The following is a 17,876-nucleotide window of genomic DNA, read 5'->3' as shown; positions in this document are numbered from 1 at the left end:
CTGAATTTACACAATTATTGTCAATATATAATAATGATTTTTTTTATATGAAAGAATATCTTGATCAAGATGCAAGAGAATGTCTCTTAGTGTTTCCGAGAGGTTTGGCAAAAGAAAAATAAGTTTCATGCATGAATGAGATCACCTACAAACTTTTTGATGCATAAGTCAGTTTTGTATATTAAGTGAAATTATAATTTCACTAAAATTGTGAGCATATTTTAACTTAACAAAAAGTTCTCCTATTTATAAAGAAAACAATACTGACAAGGTAGGCTCTAAATTCTTTTTTATATAATACAATCCCTCGATATTGTTTCATTTTTATGATTTTTAAACTTTTTATTTATTTTTTAAATATAGTATTTGTTTATATTTTGTACACATTTAATAAAGCCAAGTGTGCTTATTAGTAAAACTTTATATATATATATATAATTCAAATAATAAATAATAATAAATTAATTTTATTTTTAAATAAGATGCATTTATTACATATTATTTTTAACATTCGAATAATTCTATTAGTTAAGTAAATAATTCAAATGATAATATATTTATCATTAACTAATAAAATTATCTCAATTTTAAAAATAAGATATAATAAATGCATATAATCTAACAAAAAAAATACATTTATCAATACTTAAACCTTACCCTACTCATTCAAGTTAAAATTTATTTTCTAAAATAAAATTATATTATTATCAATATGTCATTGTTTATTTGTCTCACTTATTTATATATTAAACAAAAGATAAGAACTTCAACCTGAAAACTAATAAATTTAAAAGATATTAAGATTCCATAATATTATAAATAATATAAATGCTATTTAGAATAAATTTTAATATTTTGTTTAAAATTTAGTATTAATATTCAAAGAATTATTAATAATTATTTACTAACAAGTAATTAATTACTCACTATCTGACAAATAACCATATGTGATGCATTTTTTCGTCACCCAATATGATACGGAATAGTAACAATTAATGTTTTGTTAACTTGTGCACACAACACAAAAATTATCAATAACTATTGGTGGTGAAACTCAACATCACTCAATAATACTCACAAATGTGACTATTTGTAATGTGTCACAAATAGGTTTTTTTTTCATATATGACGCAAATAAATCATCACCCAATGTCTTCACCTTATGTGTCAACCTAAAAAATTACTAATAATGGGTGATGAAACTCACTGTCACCTAATATTATTCATGAATATAATGATATGTAATGTGTCACAAATAGGTATTTTTGAATATGTGACGCAATAGATCTCACCGAATGTAATATTGATTAGTGACATTTCTCACATTGTCACCATATGCATCAAATTAAAATATTACTAAGAAGGGGATGACAAAATGTAATGTCACCTAATACCATTCACAAATGTGACGATATGTAATGCGTCACAAATAGGTATTCTTGTATATATACATGATGAAAAGAAAATCGTCACCGATTGTAATACTAATTATTGACATTTCAAAAGTCATCACCTTATGCATCAAACTATAATATATTAACAATGGATGTCGAAACTCAACGTCACCTAATATTATTCACAAATGTGACAATATGTAATGCATCACAAATAGGTTATTCTTATATTCGTGACACAAATAATATCGTCCCCAAATGTAACACTGATTAGTGACATTCCTAAAGTCGTCATCTTATGCAACAAACTAAAATATTACTATCAATGGGTGACCAAAGTTAACGTCACTAATACTATTTACAATTGTGAAGATGTTCAATGCGTCACAGATGGTCATTCATTCATTTGTGATACACATGTATCGTCACCCAATATAATATTAACATGATGACATTTTATTTTTTGTCACCTATATATACGAAGCATCATGAAATCATTTTCTGCAATTGAGTGTTAGCGCGAAAAGTTGGTGCCAACTTATGTGTGACGATTTTTTGTGACGAAATCTTAAAATTATCACCAACAAATAATAGTTCACGAATTTTGGTGACGAAATGCTTATATCATCACCAAAAGAATAGTTTTTGTGACAAAAATTCATAGCGCCACTAAAAATTGTCACTAATAGCAAAATTTATTGTAGCGACAATCCCCACAAGTAAACCTCACTTAAATCCATGCCTTCTACGCTTGACAACATCATGTCCCAAGAATTTATAATTCATTATATTTCATCAAAACTCATTTTTCAAAGTGAGCCTTAAGACTCGGCAAGTGTATAAACCAACGAAATTTGGATATGATCAGACTTCCCTAAACATCATTCATATCTCACAACATATGGACACACACTAGTCCCCAAAGCATAGGTGACACACAATCAATGCCATATAATTATATCACAAGTTACCCAGTCATAACATAAATGCATGGATGCACACATATGGTCCTTGGGGCCCACGAAAGAAAATGCACATAATGGCACCCAATACCCTGTATACAAACCTATTGTAGCCCCTGCAGGCTACCAAAATAAGAACATAAGCCCGAGGCTCTCATCTCACACCCATCACCATCATCTTCATGTACCACATCATTCATAATCTCATCAAGGTCAAAAGCTACTGTGAGTCTTCACCCATAGTCTTACGCATCACAGGATCTAGCTATTGTGGGCCTCCACCCACAGTCTTACGCACCACCAGCACAAGCCAATTTCCACCACCAACACCCTCGAGCGCAAAGGAACCATGCAATGCACAATATAAGGAATGTAATGGCTCTTATGCATATGCTCGCCTAACATACACAAGTCAGCACTCATAGGCCAATCATGTCATGCTAATGCTCATGCTCATATCACATACAAAGCATGACCCCCCAATGATTTTAACCCATGTTCCAACATCACAAAGTGAGGTAATATAGAAACACTAATACCATGCAACACAACTACCAACAATGCTATGATTAATAGCATTCACACATCCTCACTTGAGTTCCCATTAGAGCTCTTGGCTCTTCCACATATTTCACATTGTTTAAGGGAAATTATTTATATAATGATAGTCATGCATCAAGCATGAGTTACCATGGACATACCAACCAAGATCACTTTTTATTAACTTCTCAAATGATTATCATCATGCTTCCTCATGCAACTTAATTACATTTTTATCTCTTGAACCCACATATATACATATAGGTGTATTCCACCACATTTTATCATTTTAGAGGATTGAGGGATATCAAAGGAAGCATTTAAAAACACTTTACATTAGCCATCTTACTTGAGTTGGATTAAGAAGCTCATTAACCCATTCAAATCATAACCAAAATATATGATATTTCAGATCAAGTCGAAGCCCTTGAATTCTAGTTTATGACGCTTCAAACGGATCACAAATCCGAGTTCTACATCAAAAGTTATGGCCGAATCAGTGATCATGCGCATAGTAGTCAAGTTGCGGCCGAGTTGACTTGACGGAAATCCGAGTTGACTCGCCCAAAATTGAGTCGACTCGGCCTGAGTCGACTTGACCTCTTGGACGAGTCGACTTGGCCGAGAATGACGAGAAAATGCCAAAAACTCATCGAAAACCCACAAAATGGCCACCAAACATTCCAAAACTTCTATTCTAGCTTCCTAACCCATCAAGGTTATTCCTTGAAGAATGAATGGGGTGAACAAACCCCAACGAAACCATCAACAAGACCCAACCAAGGCTTTAACACAACTCAAGATTTAAACAAAAGTGAAAACAACAACTTCCATCAATACGAGAAATCATTTTTACATTAAAGGATGAAATGCCAATATATATCTTCGATAATACAATCAAAAGAGAGAAATAACTTGTACAATATAGGAAAAAAATAGAGTGCAAGAGGAACTTGCCTTGGGTGATGCTTAGAAGAAGAAGCAATCCACTAGAACTCCACCCTCACCCCTTGAAGCTCCAACCAAGATGATGATGGAAGAAGAAGAAATGAAGAAAATGGAAGGAGAAGAACATGAGAGAGAGAGAGAGAGGGAGAGAGAAAAGAAATAAGAAGAAGAAATGAAGAATGGAAGAGGAATGGCTTTCACGCCACCTCCAACCGTTCCCCCCAACCTTCTCTTCCCATTATGCCCCTCTACACAACACACACTCCACTAAATATCTCACCTCATTTTGGTCTTTTTCCATTTACATTTCCCTTTTCCAATTATTTTCTTTCACTAATTTACACGTTGGTCCAAGCCCATTTCATTAGCCCAACTCATAGGGCCTCAACAATCCTTAAGCCCACTTTTAGCATTTGCTATATTTTTTCATTTTCTTATCTCTTTTTCTATATTCACAAATTTTGCACACACAAAATCATGCACATATGTATATATATATATATATATATAATGCTTAGTCCTACTTTACTAATGGCCCAACCCAATCAAAAGCTCAATTCATTTTAGGCCCATGGGTTTCCTCTAAACCCATCACTTTTATTGGCCTTAAACACTTGGGCCAAGCCCATTTCCATTTAATTTAAACACATACATTTATTTACATATATTTGCCACATAAAATATTACTCACATTTAATTTAATAGGACAAAATTTTCAATTCCCATAAACAAATTATTAATAACTCTTAGACCCATTAACGGATCGTTACATAGAATATGCTTAATCCATAATTTGTACATTTGTGAAATGATAATTTTATTTCCATATACTATGATCATTTTTTTAGTATGCTTCATTCATTATGTTTTCCCCATATTTTTCCAATGTTAAATAATAATTTTATTTATGTATACTAATGTGCTAATTTTTGTGTGTATTTTTTTTTCCAGAAAAAACAAGCTTCTGTGTACTTTGTGGGGTGACTTTGTAGATGAGGTTAAGGGTTATCTAGAAGTTGAAAAATCAGAACATGTAATTATCATACTCCAAATGTGTGGTGCTAAAAGATTTAGAGGTTATTTTTATAAAATTTATAAATATACATACATTTATTTGTCTAATATACATGTTTGTATTAGAAAATACTTTGTTGCATGTGAGGTTAGAATATCTAATACTTATTATATTATGAAGCTACTAGTTAATGCCCCTATCAAGAAAGTTAATGAATTTCGAAACAAGTACGACTAATTATTTTTTTTAGTAAAATGTTCGACTATTAGTATCATTATTTTATTTTACTCCAATTAAATAACTAATTCTTCTGAGGATTGTTGAATGGAGGAGATTGTAGCTCTCAAAGGATAAGTCAAATATCTTCTTCATCTATTCATTCCATATCTACTAACCTAGCAAGTGGAGTAACTGATGTAAAAATATTAAATAATTGGTGGAATCTATGGAGGTAAAATAAGTAAATCATGAGTACATATATTTAACACTTATGTTTTGTGCTTTTTTTATAAATAAAAAATCATTTTGTAAATTTTGTATTTATTTTTTACTAATATTAAACTATTAATCTGACCATAATTTTATAATTTTTTTTATCCCAAATTAGTAGTTTTTGGGTTTTTGCTACTATCATTGCAATTGCAATTGAGAGTGATCAAGATTGGTGGTACTTATCCTGTAAAAGATGTCCAAAGAAAGTTAATTGTAACACCCCAAATTTCTTGAGCGTGTTATAACTTAGGATTTCGGGAATATAAAATTTTTTATATCCCAATAGCTGTCATACATCACACAACATCCCAAAAACCCTAATTTTCACCTTCTCAGCTTAACAAACCCAATTATTGAACAGCTAAGACAAGCATTAAAATTTCAAATGCAGAAGCTAGATCAAACCTGATATGGTTCACAACCATAATGCTTTATTTATCATATAATTGTTCAAGACGTTTACAGAATGAATTACATGGACATCATCTCTCGCAAGATATAACTGAACGTCTTAAACATAACCAAGACATACACAGGTTCGCATATAAATGAAAATATTCTAAACATGCTATAGACAACAAATTAAACTTATTCCTCAGCTACCTCATTTCCCTTAGTGCCGCTCGTCGAATCTGGAACGTTTGAATATTCCATGGACATAGTCCAATTAGAAGATGAATCTTCTAGTGAGAAACTCCAAAAACAGTTTATATCGATGCATGATCAGGTATAAAATGTATGAGAAGACAACGAGAACTACTCCGAAGTGCCTCGTGAACACGTCAACCTCCTCCAACGAGAGCTTTCTCAATGGCGCACGCATAGCGCCTCTCGGGAGGTCCCTAACCATGTCACTTCGGCCCGACCTCGTAGAACTCATGCAAGCACCACATTCGTTGTTCCTTAGACTCACGGTCTTCCCCACAAGAGCTTTCTCGATGGCGCACGCGTAGCGCCTCTCGGGGGATATCTGACTTTTGCCCTCGGCCAACAACAAATAGGTGCAATAGTATGGCCACACGAATTTTATAGATGCAATAGTTAAAAAGCCAACAGCATATGTTTTTCAGATAAATACATTTCATATATGCATCATGATTTCACGTAAGAGAATAACAAGTGTTTATGTGTAAGAACTTCATGAAACACGTCTCATGTAATAGAAGTCTCTCATAAGAGAATAAAAAATAGGATTTGGAGTATAGGAGTCTCACCTTGTTGGTTTATCTCTTCGACGGTATAATTTCATAGCAAACGGCCTAGGTTTCTGCAGAAAACATGCGTTTTGGTAAACCTAATATTAAATATTTTTACATAGGGTTGAAGGATATTAAATTAGGGGCATAACTGAAAAATTTCATGGAAAAAGGACCCCTCATGCCCCCTCATGCGCCTCAAGAAGGCTAGCCACGCGCCCTCACGCGCAGCTATTATTCGGCGTGTGTATCTCACGCGCTGCACAGCAGTCTCGGATTGCTTCGCCTTGGGTTGGTATTTCAGCCATAACTTCCTCATTTTAACTCCAATTCGACCCCCGTTTGAACCTACGCGACCCTCTCTTCCCCCTCTACAAGATTATCAAAAAAAAGGGACTTACCTCGCTTTTTTTCTGACTGATTTTGGCGAATTTCACCGAAAACCCGCAACTTCGACGAGGCTCGTTCTCCGCAGCTTCTTCGCCGCTTTCTTCCCGCCTTCTTGCCGAACTCCCTTCTCTCTCTCTAGAGCAAGTTCCTCATCTTAAAGTGCTTCACTCCTCAAACTTGGTTGGAATGATTTGAGAAGAACCCATGGTGCCTTTTTATAGATTTCTCAAACCAATCACATTATGCCACTTGTCAAAATCTTAGCCATGGACTCCAAAGACTCAAAGCCATAATTGAGCGGATTTTGAAATCCAAAACTAGAATGAATTAAACTTTTGGAATCCAAGCTAAAATCCCAAACTTCTTTCAAATAACACTTTGGCCCTTATTTCAAGTCCTCAACTTTAATATTTACCATATAAGCTCTTTATTTTATCCTTATTTCGATTGGATAATTCTCTAATTACAATTACACCCTCAAAATTCAAATTTATCGAGATACTTAAAATTCCAAAATTAATAACTCAAAATTACTCAATATATATGATTTTTCGGAAGCCCCTTACCATCATTTGGTCTTTTTAGGCTACAACTTAGTTTATCCGAAAACCATTTCTGATTTATTTTCTTTCAGCGTCATAAATCTTGCCTCGAGACGCTCGTAAAAAATATACCTTTAACCTTAGGTATCTAAGCTCTAGGGTACTCCCTGCAACTGATTCGGTCACTCGTTGCCAATTCAAACATATTTTCAGTATTTTAAACTCACTTAAAATACGTGACATCTTCACAAAAATATGAGGTATTATATTAATCCTGTTGACAAAATATTTTATTGTAAAAAATGTGACAAATTTGATTTCAACGAAACTCCTAGGTAGAATAACTACCATTCTTTTTTTTCTTACATATTTATTATCTCCATTTTTATTTGTCATCTTTGTTAATTGTGTGGTGGATTCATTAGGTTTAAGGTCCAAGTAAGGGTTATTGATGGGACTAGTAGTGCTTCTTTTCTATTGTGGGATCGTGAATGTTTGTAGTTATTTGGTAAGACTGCTAACGACTTGAGAGATGCTTTAGTAAAGGTAACTTTCTTGCTACCAAATATTATGTAACTATGAACCTAACATATATGATTGTTATATAATCTAGTAAATAATTTCAGATATTTGCTAATGGATCTTATCCTATTGAGATTGACATTTTGGTGGAAAAGAAAATGTTGTTCAAAGTTCAAATCAAACTTCAAAATATTAGTGAGCATAATGAAGTCTATATGGTTATGAGGTTGATTGACAGTAATGAGCTAATATCAAAATATATTTCAAGTTGTTATATCGAAAATCAGGTTAGTAGAAAGTATGTTAATTTTATTTATTAAATAATTTTCTTCCGTGTTTAACATGTTTTTGATTGATCCAATTGCAAAAAAAAATTATCTTTAGGACTCTGATGTGCTTTCTCGACTTGAATACACTGACACTGCTGAGTTAAAGGTAGTTTTTGTTATTACCACTGACATTTTTATGATAACTTTATGATATTCATAACTTAATAAACTTTAATTGATATATAGGATTATATGTCGATAATGAGATCAATTTTTCAAATAAAACGCCTGCAAAAAGATCTAATCCAAAAATGGGAGAAGATGGCGATTCCTATAAAGATACATTAGATGGCTATCCATCAAGTCAGATGTCAAGCGACAAGAAGAGAAAAACTGTGAAGCAAGAAAAAAAATTAAATTTTATGAAAAAAATTTATCATTGTATGTTTTGACAATCCATATAAGATGACTTTATTTATGTTATTTGTCACTTTAACTCTACTGTCACTTTGATTCCATGACCCAAGATTACCCTTTATATTTCAATGTAAGTTTGGTTTGATAAATATGGTTAATGATTTGTTGTTATAATGTAAATTATGTAATGGCTTATAATTTTATTATAATATTTATATATACATAATTGTATAACATGTTAGCAAAAGTGAACTAATGAGATTAGAATTACATAACATAAAGTGAGCGTATTATAATTCTAATATTTATATATTTATATTCATAATTATTATAGTACATATTAACAAATTAGTATTACCATATAATCACATAAATATTAAATATTTAAGAAACTGTCATATAAATATTATCCTGTTTTGTAACGGCCCGCCTCCCGGAGCCCCTACCGCGGATAGAGGATCCGTGAGAGGGTCATTATAAAAATGATATCGAACAATGACGCACCTATAACACACACATAACCCTTTTTGAAATCATAATTTTTCTTTATTATAACATCTCATCATAATCTTTACAACCATTCATCACTTGGGCCCCACTTGGGCTTACATAACATACGACAAACTCTGAAAACATAAACATTAACCTTATTAAGACACGATGACACCCAGGATCTAGTTTTGGGAGAGCTCTGCACTGGCTACCATGACTTGACGGTCTGGACCCAAATCCCGATGAACGTACCTGGAATGATGTTAAAAACAACGTGAGTCGCGAGACTCAGCAAGCTCTAGAAAAGAAAGACTGAGGGCTTAGGGTAGGACTCTTCCCATGACACACCATGCAATTCATGCCAATGAAATCACGCCATGTCATGAGCTATACGTACCTTACTTCTACATGCATAACATAAAATAAACTGCACATAAGGAACCAGGGGCCCACATAAGTCAAACATTGGCACCCGGGTCCCACATACAAACCTGTTGTAGCCTAACATAGGCTACCATATCATCATTCTCTTAGACCAGCCTTTTCCTGACATGGTCGGCTTTTCCTGACATTCAACATTTGTCTTTTCCTGATACTTGTTACATATTTTTCCTGATTCCCATCATATTCTCATGTGTTCATCATGTCATACATCACATAATCATATACTTCCGCGATCTTGATCTTCCCTCGGGCCAACCCCGAGCTAAAATCTAAGCCGAGCCGAAGCTCACATGAGTCGGTACTCCCGACACCTGGCACGGTACTCCCGTCCAGAATAACAGTAACATTAGAACCATGCAATGCAACACATAAGAAATGCAAGGGCTTCCGTTGCAGCATAAACGTGATGGCAAGGCCCCCATAAACCAAGCATCAGGCCCTGCTACGCCCACACATAAGAATTCACACATGCGACATGCTCTAAATGCATATGCTCATCTAGGATACCCAAATTGGCTCTTGGACCAACCGGGTCATGCAAATGTTCACACATCCCGTCACACACAAAGCATGTCCCCACGTGAATGCAACCCAGCCCTTTGTAGCACACACATCATGAAATGCACAAACCAAGGCGGGAATCTGGAGTACCAGCTCTTCTGGCCGTCTAGCGCTTATCGTAACAACCGATGACTGGCGCCCATACATCCAGCCATCAACTGCCACGACCCACGATCAACAGTCAGTGGCTTTGTACCCATACCCTTAGACACACTTACTGACATTATTGACTTTATATTTTCCCAGCTTAACTTTACATAACATTTTTCCATAACTCATAACTCCTCATGTACATAACCACATAACATCGTAATACCATTCTTATTACTTTTCATTCACATAAAGTCATCTCAACATACATAATAAACTCTTTAACACATTTTCTTAATTCTAACCATAACCAATTTCTCTAAGAACCTAACCCCAACGGGTTCGGCATCATTCCCAAGGAAAGCGGAGCGATACGAAGCTCCGTGACGGTTGAAATAAAAGACGCCATGACATTATTACTTAGCTTATCCCATTAACAATAAACTTATTAATAAAATAAAAGTCGTAAAATGGTTACTACGCGGATTATTATTATTTATGCGTAGAACCGAGTCAAGGTGAGGGAGGGTTTAGAGTAGAAGAAACCTCAAAGACTTTCAAGGGAAATAAATAACGCGAAGAGAGGGTTAGGAGCTTGCCTGAAAATGGTTGATTTCAGCCTCTCTTGTGCTCCCGATGCGAATTAAATCACTTCCTAACAAATAACACATCCGGAACGTAAATTAATTATTTCTAATCGCGCAAAATTTATAATTTACACATATCATGCTTCTACAAATTTTTACCCACGTACCTGATCACTTCCAATGCCAAAAATTCCAAAATCCTTTTATTTTTCCTTATTTCCTTTTCTTTCCTCTCTTTTCTTCCTTTCCTTCCTTTTCTTCTTCTTCTTCTTCCTTTCTTCTCCTCCTCCCCGCGCCCGCTGCTCCCTGCTCGCGCTGCTTCTTCCTCTTTCTTTCCTTCTTCTCCTCCCTTTCTTCTTTCCTTTCTTCTTCTTCTTCTTCCTCTTCCTCTTCTTCTTCTTCTTCTTCTTTCTTTCCTTCCCCGCGCGCTGCTCTTCCCACTTTACTGCCCAAGCTTATCTCATTGCACTCAACTCAATGGCATTAAAGCCATAAAAAGACATGGCCAAGACAAGGCCACGCCATGCATACACACATATAAATATATATATATATATAGTAAGCAATTAATTTAATTTAAGTTAATTTGATTTACTTTCTTATTATTACTATTATTATTATTATTGTTATTACTATATTTTATTTTATTATTTTCATAACTACTTTCAATTAATTTAGTTAATCACCTTAATTTCCTTTTTTTTTTAAATATCATAAATAAATATTTCTCAAAATTCCTAAATATTCCAAGATATCCACAATATCCAAATTAATTATTTTTACTTGTCTCCAAATTTTTGAGATGCTACATGTTTAGTTTAAATTATCATACTTTATTAAATATTTAAAAAACTGCTCTAAGAAAAACTTTTCAAAAACCATTATTATTAGATTAAAATATTTATTTGAATCACTTTCATACTTAGCATGATGTTTAATTGCTAAAAAATATGACAACCTATTTAGGAAGTGTTTGTTAACCAATATATAGATAAAAAAATGTGAAATATGAAAAACATCACAGATAAAAATACTTTCTATTGTATTTGTTAAATTTTTTAAAAAAAAATTACATGACTTCTTATCTTGAATTTTTAAGATAAATTTATCCCTATCCCCGTCGGATAATTTATTTTGGACTTTATGGATAAATACTATCTTAATGTGTTAACTATTCATTCATGTACAAAAAATAAGGTTGCGTTCTCTTTGTTTTTCAATTTTTAATTTTGAGTTTTGAATTCATTTTCAGTTTTCTGTTTTGATAGTCTATTTTCAGAAAATTGAAAACGCGTTCTCTTTGTTATTTTAAAAAATTATTTCTCAAAATAAAAAATTAGAAAACGTGTTCTTTTTGAAATTTTGAAAATAATTTTTTAATGATATTTTATTCAATAAATTTGACTATTCAGTAAATTATAAATATTCAATGTTAATATATTATTAAAAAATATATATATTTTAAAGTTAATGAATTTTGTAATATTTTTCCTATTATAATAATAAAATATAAATAAATAAATGTGTTTTGAGTTTTGAGTTTATTTTGGATGAAAACACTCAAAACAATTTTTTGTTGTTTTAAGTTTTCTTTATAATTTTTTTTTTATTTTTAAAAATATATTTTTAAAAATAGTAAAGAGAACGCGTTTTTATTATTTTAGAAAATTAAAAACTAAAAATAATTTAAAAACAACAAAGAGAACGCAGCCTAAACTTTTTAGTCATTTGTAAGAAAACACACTTCTCAAGTCGTCTATTTACATTACTAATTTTACAATCAAAATGGTATTCACCACACTTTATTTTTAATAGACTCATTTACCGTTGTTTTAAATGAAAAAAAATCACCTTATTAGGATATTTAATAAAATTTGAGGTCTCTTACAATTTATATAACCTTGGAAAGAAGCAAGTCTCAATTTATCAAGAATCATAATAAATTAAGATTTGCCGGTAACAAAAGATTCTTTGATAAGGTCAATAATTAATTATGTCACTGAAAAAGTGAAAAGTGGGATGCACTATAGACTTATTTTTTTGTTTATTAGCTGTTGTAAAGTTATTACTTTATGAAAAGTAATTAAGTAATCAGTTTAAGTATTCATTAATTAACATTAATTAATTACTCATTAATCACTACAAGTTCAAAATGCTTTTTTTTTCACATCAGAATATATATATTTTTGAAGTTTTGTTTTCATTGTAGAAATTAAATTTCAATAGCATTATTCATTCTCATTTGGATTTGTATGTTGTTTTTTAAAGTTTCAGTAAAAATCTTTAATAAAATGTTATTTATATGATGTTTTAGTATTTGCTTTGATTATTTTTAATTAATTTTCATAGATGACTATCGAAATCATCTACTGCAATTACGATGCATGAGTTTAAGTTTTTCAAAATTTTGAGTTTAAGTTTTTCAAAATCTTGATTGGTTATGTTGTTTTTAAAAGTTTGAGTAACAATCTATAATAAAATGTTATTTATATGATTTTTTAGTATTTGATTTGATTATAATCAATTAACTTTCATAGTTGATTATTGAAATCATCTATTGTGATTAAATCTCCCGCAACACGGGATTTAACATTAATTAAAACTAAAAATTTATTTGTGACAATATATTATGAAACATGAATATAAGAACATAATATTTTTCAAAAGGTAGACCAAGACATGATCGAAATGTTTTAATTAATAAAATAATTATTTATATTTTTGATGCCATAATATTGTGTTGAAAATTATATTTTAAAGTCACAAATATGCATTTAAAATTTACAAGTAAAGATTTCAAATGAATAATTCAAATCTAATTAATAATTAATTTATAGTCAAATCATTTTTATTTTTATAATCCTGTTAATATTTAAAGAGTTGAAGAATAGAAATATAAAAAGTATGAAAATCGAACAAAACATAAAATCAAGACGTGAGAAAATAAAAGAAACATGTAATTGTGAAGTTAGAAAATTGAAAAGACAATAAAACAAGGCCCTTATTTGTTGGTTTTCAGAGAATCAATACAAGGGAGAGTGTCAAACACATCATTTGAGCATTTTCAACATATATTAAAGGCATGCTAACAAGTCGAAGTGTTTGATACGCCAGCAATACAAGTAGGACAACATTTACATAAAAACATCATCAGAATATTATTTCTACAAAGCTCACAACTGATCGAATGAAACGAAAGAACATAAAAGCAAATACAAAGGCATCATGATGGTGCAGCAAGCTCATTCCCATTTGCTCCTAACCACGTGGGTATGCTTGAAATCACAGGCCAGTGACAAACTTCCATCCATTCTCTTCAACACAAACCTCTCAACCAACAAATAGCAACCATACTTCTTCCACCCACCAGACCCTGCAAATTCCTCTGTTCTACTCACTCTCACCAACCCTGTTCCGCTGCTAGTCCACCCAGCTCTCTGTTGCTCCCATCTCATTCTGTAAACGATCAGTGAACTCAACCCAATACTTGTTTCTCCTCCGGCACCAAAGCTCTGGAACCAGACCACCCCATTGGCCTCATTACTTTCATCCCGTGTCGCTTCCTTGCCCTCTATAAAGGCCGTTTCTATTTGCACCGTAGCATCCACAGTCACTGCATTGCCCCGGCTAGAATCGTTTTCACAGGCAAATATCTGCTCCCATCGTTGCTCGAGTGTCATCTCGTAAAACATTGATCTCTTCATCTGATCTTTCAAGTTCCCATCTCTGATAAACATGAAAGGACAGTACCATTTACCCACAACAATTGCTCCTGAAGTTTTATAGTGTGGTGGGAAATTGAAATCTGGAAGTCTGCTTCGAAGGCCATTGTCAACGCCCAGTGCTTCACCTAGTTTGTAGTTTTTAGGGGTTCCGGTGTAAATTTCCCACCCTTTTCTTCGCATGAAGTATGGAGGGAATCCATCTGGTGCTATCGATGTGGCAGTAAACAAGCCGCGAGCATTGCATGCTCCTTCGTAAGGACCAATATCAAATTGTTGGTATATGTCATTAGGATCAAGTGGCCTTGGTTTTACATCTTTAATGCATTTACAGAAGCAACAGGTACTCATATTGTTCTCCGTCGAACAAGCATATGCTTCCCTATCGAAACAAATTATGAACAGTACCAATTAGGGAAACAACAACGAATCGAACAAATTTCAACAAGTACAAAGTTAGTTCAGGTCATTAGATTGTTAATCCACAAAATTATTTCCTGAAACTTGTTTAGAAGATATGCCTGCCTCTAGTTGCATGGTGCTCTGGCAGAGCTCTCTGCTCGGGCATTACAATCCATGGCAATCCACGCTGGTAGACAATATAAGTATTGAAGTTTCAATCCATGAACACCTTCTTTTGTTTTTTGTGTCAAGGGTTATAGCACCACTGGCTTGAACTAGCCAGTGGAGTCTGGATGCATACACTGCATCCCTGAGTTCAACAACAACATACCAAGTTTCTAGCTCACTATATGGAGTTACCTACATGAATTCTATAGCTCATTAGTATTCTATAATTCTTGTTATTTGATCTAATGAGCATGGGAAGAAAAACAATATAAAAGGCTCAATCCATTCTAGAGTACTGAAATGAAGTTGATCAAGTAAAAGTGCACATACCCCTTGTGTGATCCATGTGGCTTCATTGCATAGTATCGGTTGGAAGACAATGGCTGATTAAGAACAGGAATAAGCGCGATGTCGTAATGAGAAACCTGACTGTTATCTCCAGACCCGGATGAGTATCGAATAGTTAGGTCCTTGTTCTGAGGGAAAGGCAGATCTGACAGAGATCGTTTCTTGCACAACCCGAAACATGTAGTAGTCTCGGATTCTTCATCTTGTAGCACTAGGTAGCCCGAATTCGGGCCTTCTGGTGGCAAAGAAAGATACTCGGGAGATCTTAGGCAGCGGGAAAGAAGCCTGGTCACATACATATCTCCCCACAAAGCCAAATCTCTCTTAAATCTTCTCCGTCACTGTCTTAGTTTTCGTAGATTAGCAATCCTGCATATTCTGTGCGCGCGCATATATATATACATGCATAGGTATAAAACCAACACCCAAATTGTTTAGAAGCTTAAACGCGGGTTTGAAGAAGTCAAAGAGCATAGAACCTTGGACAAGCAATGCGGTTTGAAGAAAATTACTCCTTTGACGAGCGGACTTCCCCGGAAATTTCATTGAGGTGAAGGTGATCAAATTGAACCACAAGTTGACACGCAATTATCTTATCTGTACCGCGCTAACGTTCTATTTGACTATTGGCACATTTTATTATTATTTTTTAAATAAACAATGGTTTCATAAATCCTTGTCAAGGAATGTTAGCGTTAAAATTGTTGGTTTGACACGGTATTACCAGCACCACACACAACAATCATGTAATATTACTCGTTTAAACATCTAGACAAGAAGTGACACACGAGCTGAGGTGACAATTTTTTTCTGAAAAGAGAAAGAATGCAACTCGAAGAGGAACCCAGATCTGCTATCCCAATTTAGTGTCCCCTTCCTTATCCAGTCAATCAAAAACAACCACATCACCCATCATTAAATAGTCATTTTTGTAAAAATATTATAAAAGCAAACAAAAAAATTATAAAATCAAATAATAATATATATATAACCAACACATATATCATTTATAATTTTTTTGTTTAATTTTATAATATTTTTTGCAAAAGTGACTATTTGATGATGGGTGATGTGGCTGTTTTTGATTGGCTGTACAAGAAAGAGGACACCAAATTGGGACAGCAGATCTGGAGTCCTCGAAAAGAGCCAAGGAGTTAAGGAAACACATGATAAAGAGAGGGAATTGAGGAGAAGTTGCCAAAGAAAGTAATGGAATTGAGAAGACACTAAAAATAATGAAAATGTCGAAGAAAAAGGGAGGAAGTTGAGGAAATGTTAGAAAATTATCTAGTCAACACACGTGTGTATCACTTATTGGTCAAGTGTTATTGCATAGTTCATGGGCACATTTGGAACCACCAAAAATTTAAAATTCTCCAAAAAAAAAATATTAAACAATCTATTACATATATAACTCTTGATGATTCATCATTAGTATATATAATATTAGCCATTTATCCTTATATCATACTCAAATGTAGTGGATACTCAAACTTAAAACATATAATTCTTATTTGAGCTCGATTAGATTTACACTTTTGGCTCAACATATAAGCTTTTATATGGCCAAAAATGTTTTCAACCTATAAATCCATTTAAGATTTAAATCTAATAACACTTTATACTCCTGTGATTTGATTTAAATACAATAGCCTCTTCCATTTATCAATACCTTTTAAAGTCAAGAAATAGTGACATTTTATATCTTGTAATTAAACAACCATAATTAAATTTTTAAAAAATATCTAAAATGCAAAGTATCCAATTCTCTCTCTTTCTCTCTCCTTGTCTTATCTTTTGACATTTATTTCTCTTTTTCATATTTTTCTCTACTCTCCTTCTCATTTTCTCTACCTTTCACCAAATAATCAGCCTAACCATCTCCTTTAATTTCCTCTTTCACTTTCCCATTCTTGTCCATATAGGTGAATGGTTTAACTTATTTTTTAAAGATGATAATGTTTTATTGTAATTTCTTTGATACAATTATTAGCTTAAAGAGAGGTGAATTAAGTTTGTTCTTCTTTTTAAAAATTTGAACTTAAATAAATGAAATTAAAATAAGAATGCAATAGTAAATCTTCAAAACTAAATACATGGAGACTCATTTTTCAAAGATAACAACTGAATACCTCATATACAATCAAATGATACCTCAAATAACATTAAACATAATGGTATTACATATCGACTCTCAAGCATCATTTGCAATACATAACATTCTTACATTTAACAAGACTGATCATCAATGAAACATAAGTTTCTCAACATGACTAAAACATAGCCTGAATCATCATAAAGAAATGTATACTGGAATAACTTACCAAATTCATCGGACACGTCATCACCACTCAACCGCTTTCCAGCCTATACTG

The 17,876-nt window shown here is 32.9% G+C and overlaps 1 protein-coding gene across 1 annotated transcript in view; it reads right to left on the bottom strand.

The window, feature by feature from the left end:
• The window catches only part of LOC127806661 (uncharacterized), an 81,096-nt gene extending 65,213 nt beyond the window's left edge, over nucleotides 1-15,883 (bottom strand). Inside the window, exons 1-2 of the mRNA XM_052344079.1 lie at nucleotides 15,484-15,883; nucleotides 14,082-14,965 (exon numbers count right to left, since the gene is read on the bottom strand). Coding sequence (XP_052200039.1) covers nucleotides 14,104-14,965; nucleotides 15,484-15,800 — 1,179 coding nt within the window. The 5' untranslated portion in view covers nucleotides 15,801-15,883 and the 3' untranslated portion in view covers nucleotides 14,082-14,103. The remainder of the gene's footprint in view (nucleotides 1-14,081; nucleotides 14,966-15,483) is intronic.
• Between the last annotated feature and the right edge of the window lie 1,993 nt (nucleotides 15,884-17,876).

The sequence above is a fragment of the Diospyros lotus genome, chromosome 7, assembly GCF_014633365.1.
Source record: "Diospyros lotus cultivar Yz01 chromosome 7, ASM1463336v1, whole genome shotgun sequence".
Classification (NCBI taxonomy): Eukaryota; Viridiplantae; Streptophyta; class Magnoliopsida; order Ericales; family Ebenaceae; genus Diospyros; species Diospyros lotus.
The sequence above is the reverse complement of the archived record's forward strand: the minus strand, read 5'-3'. Positions and strand labels throughout refer to the sequence as shown.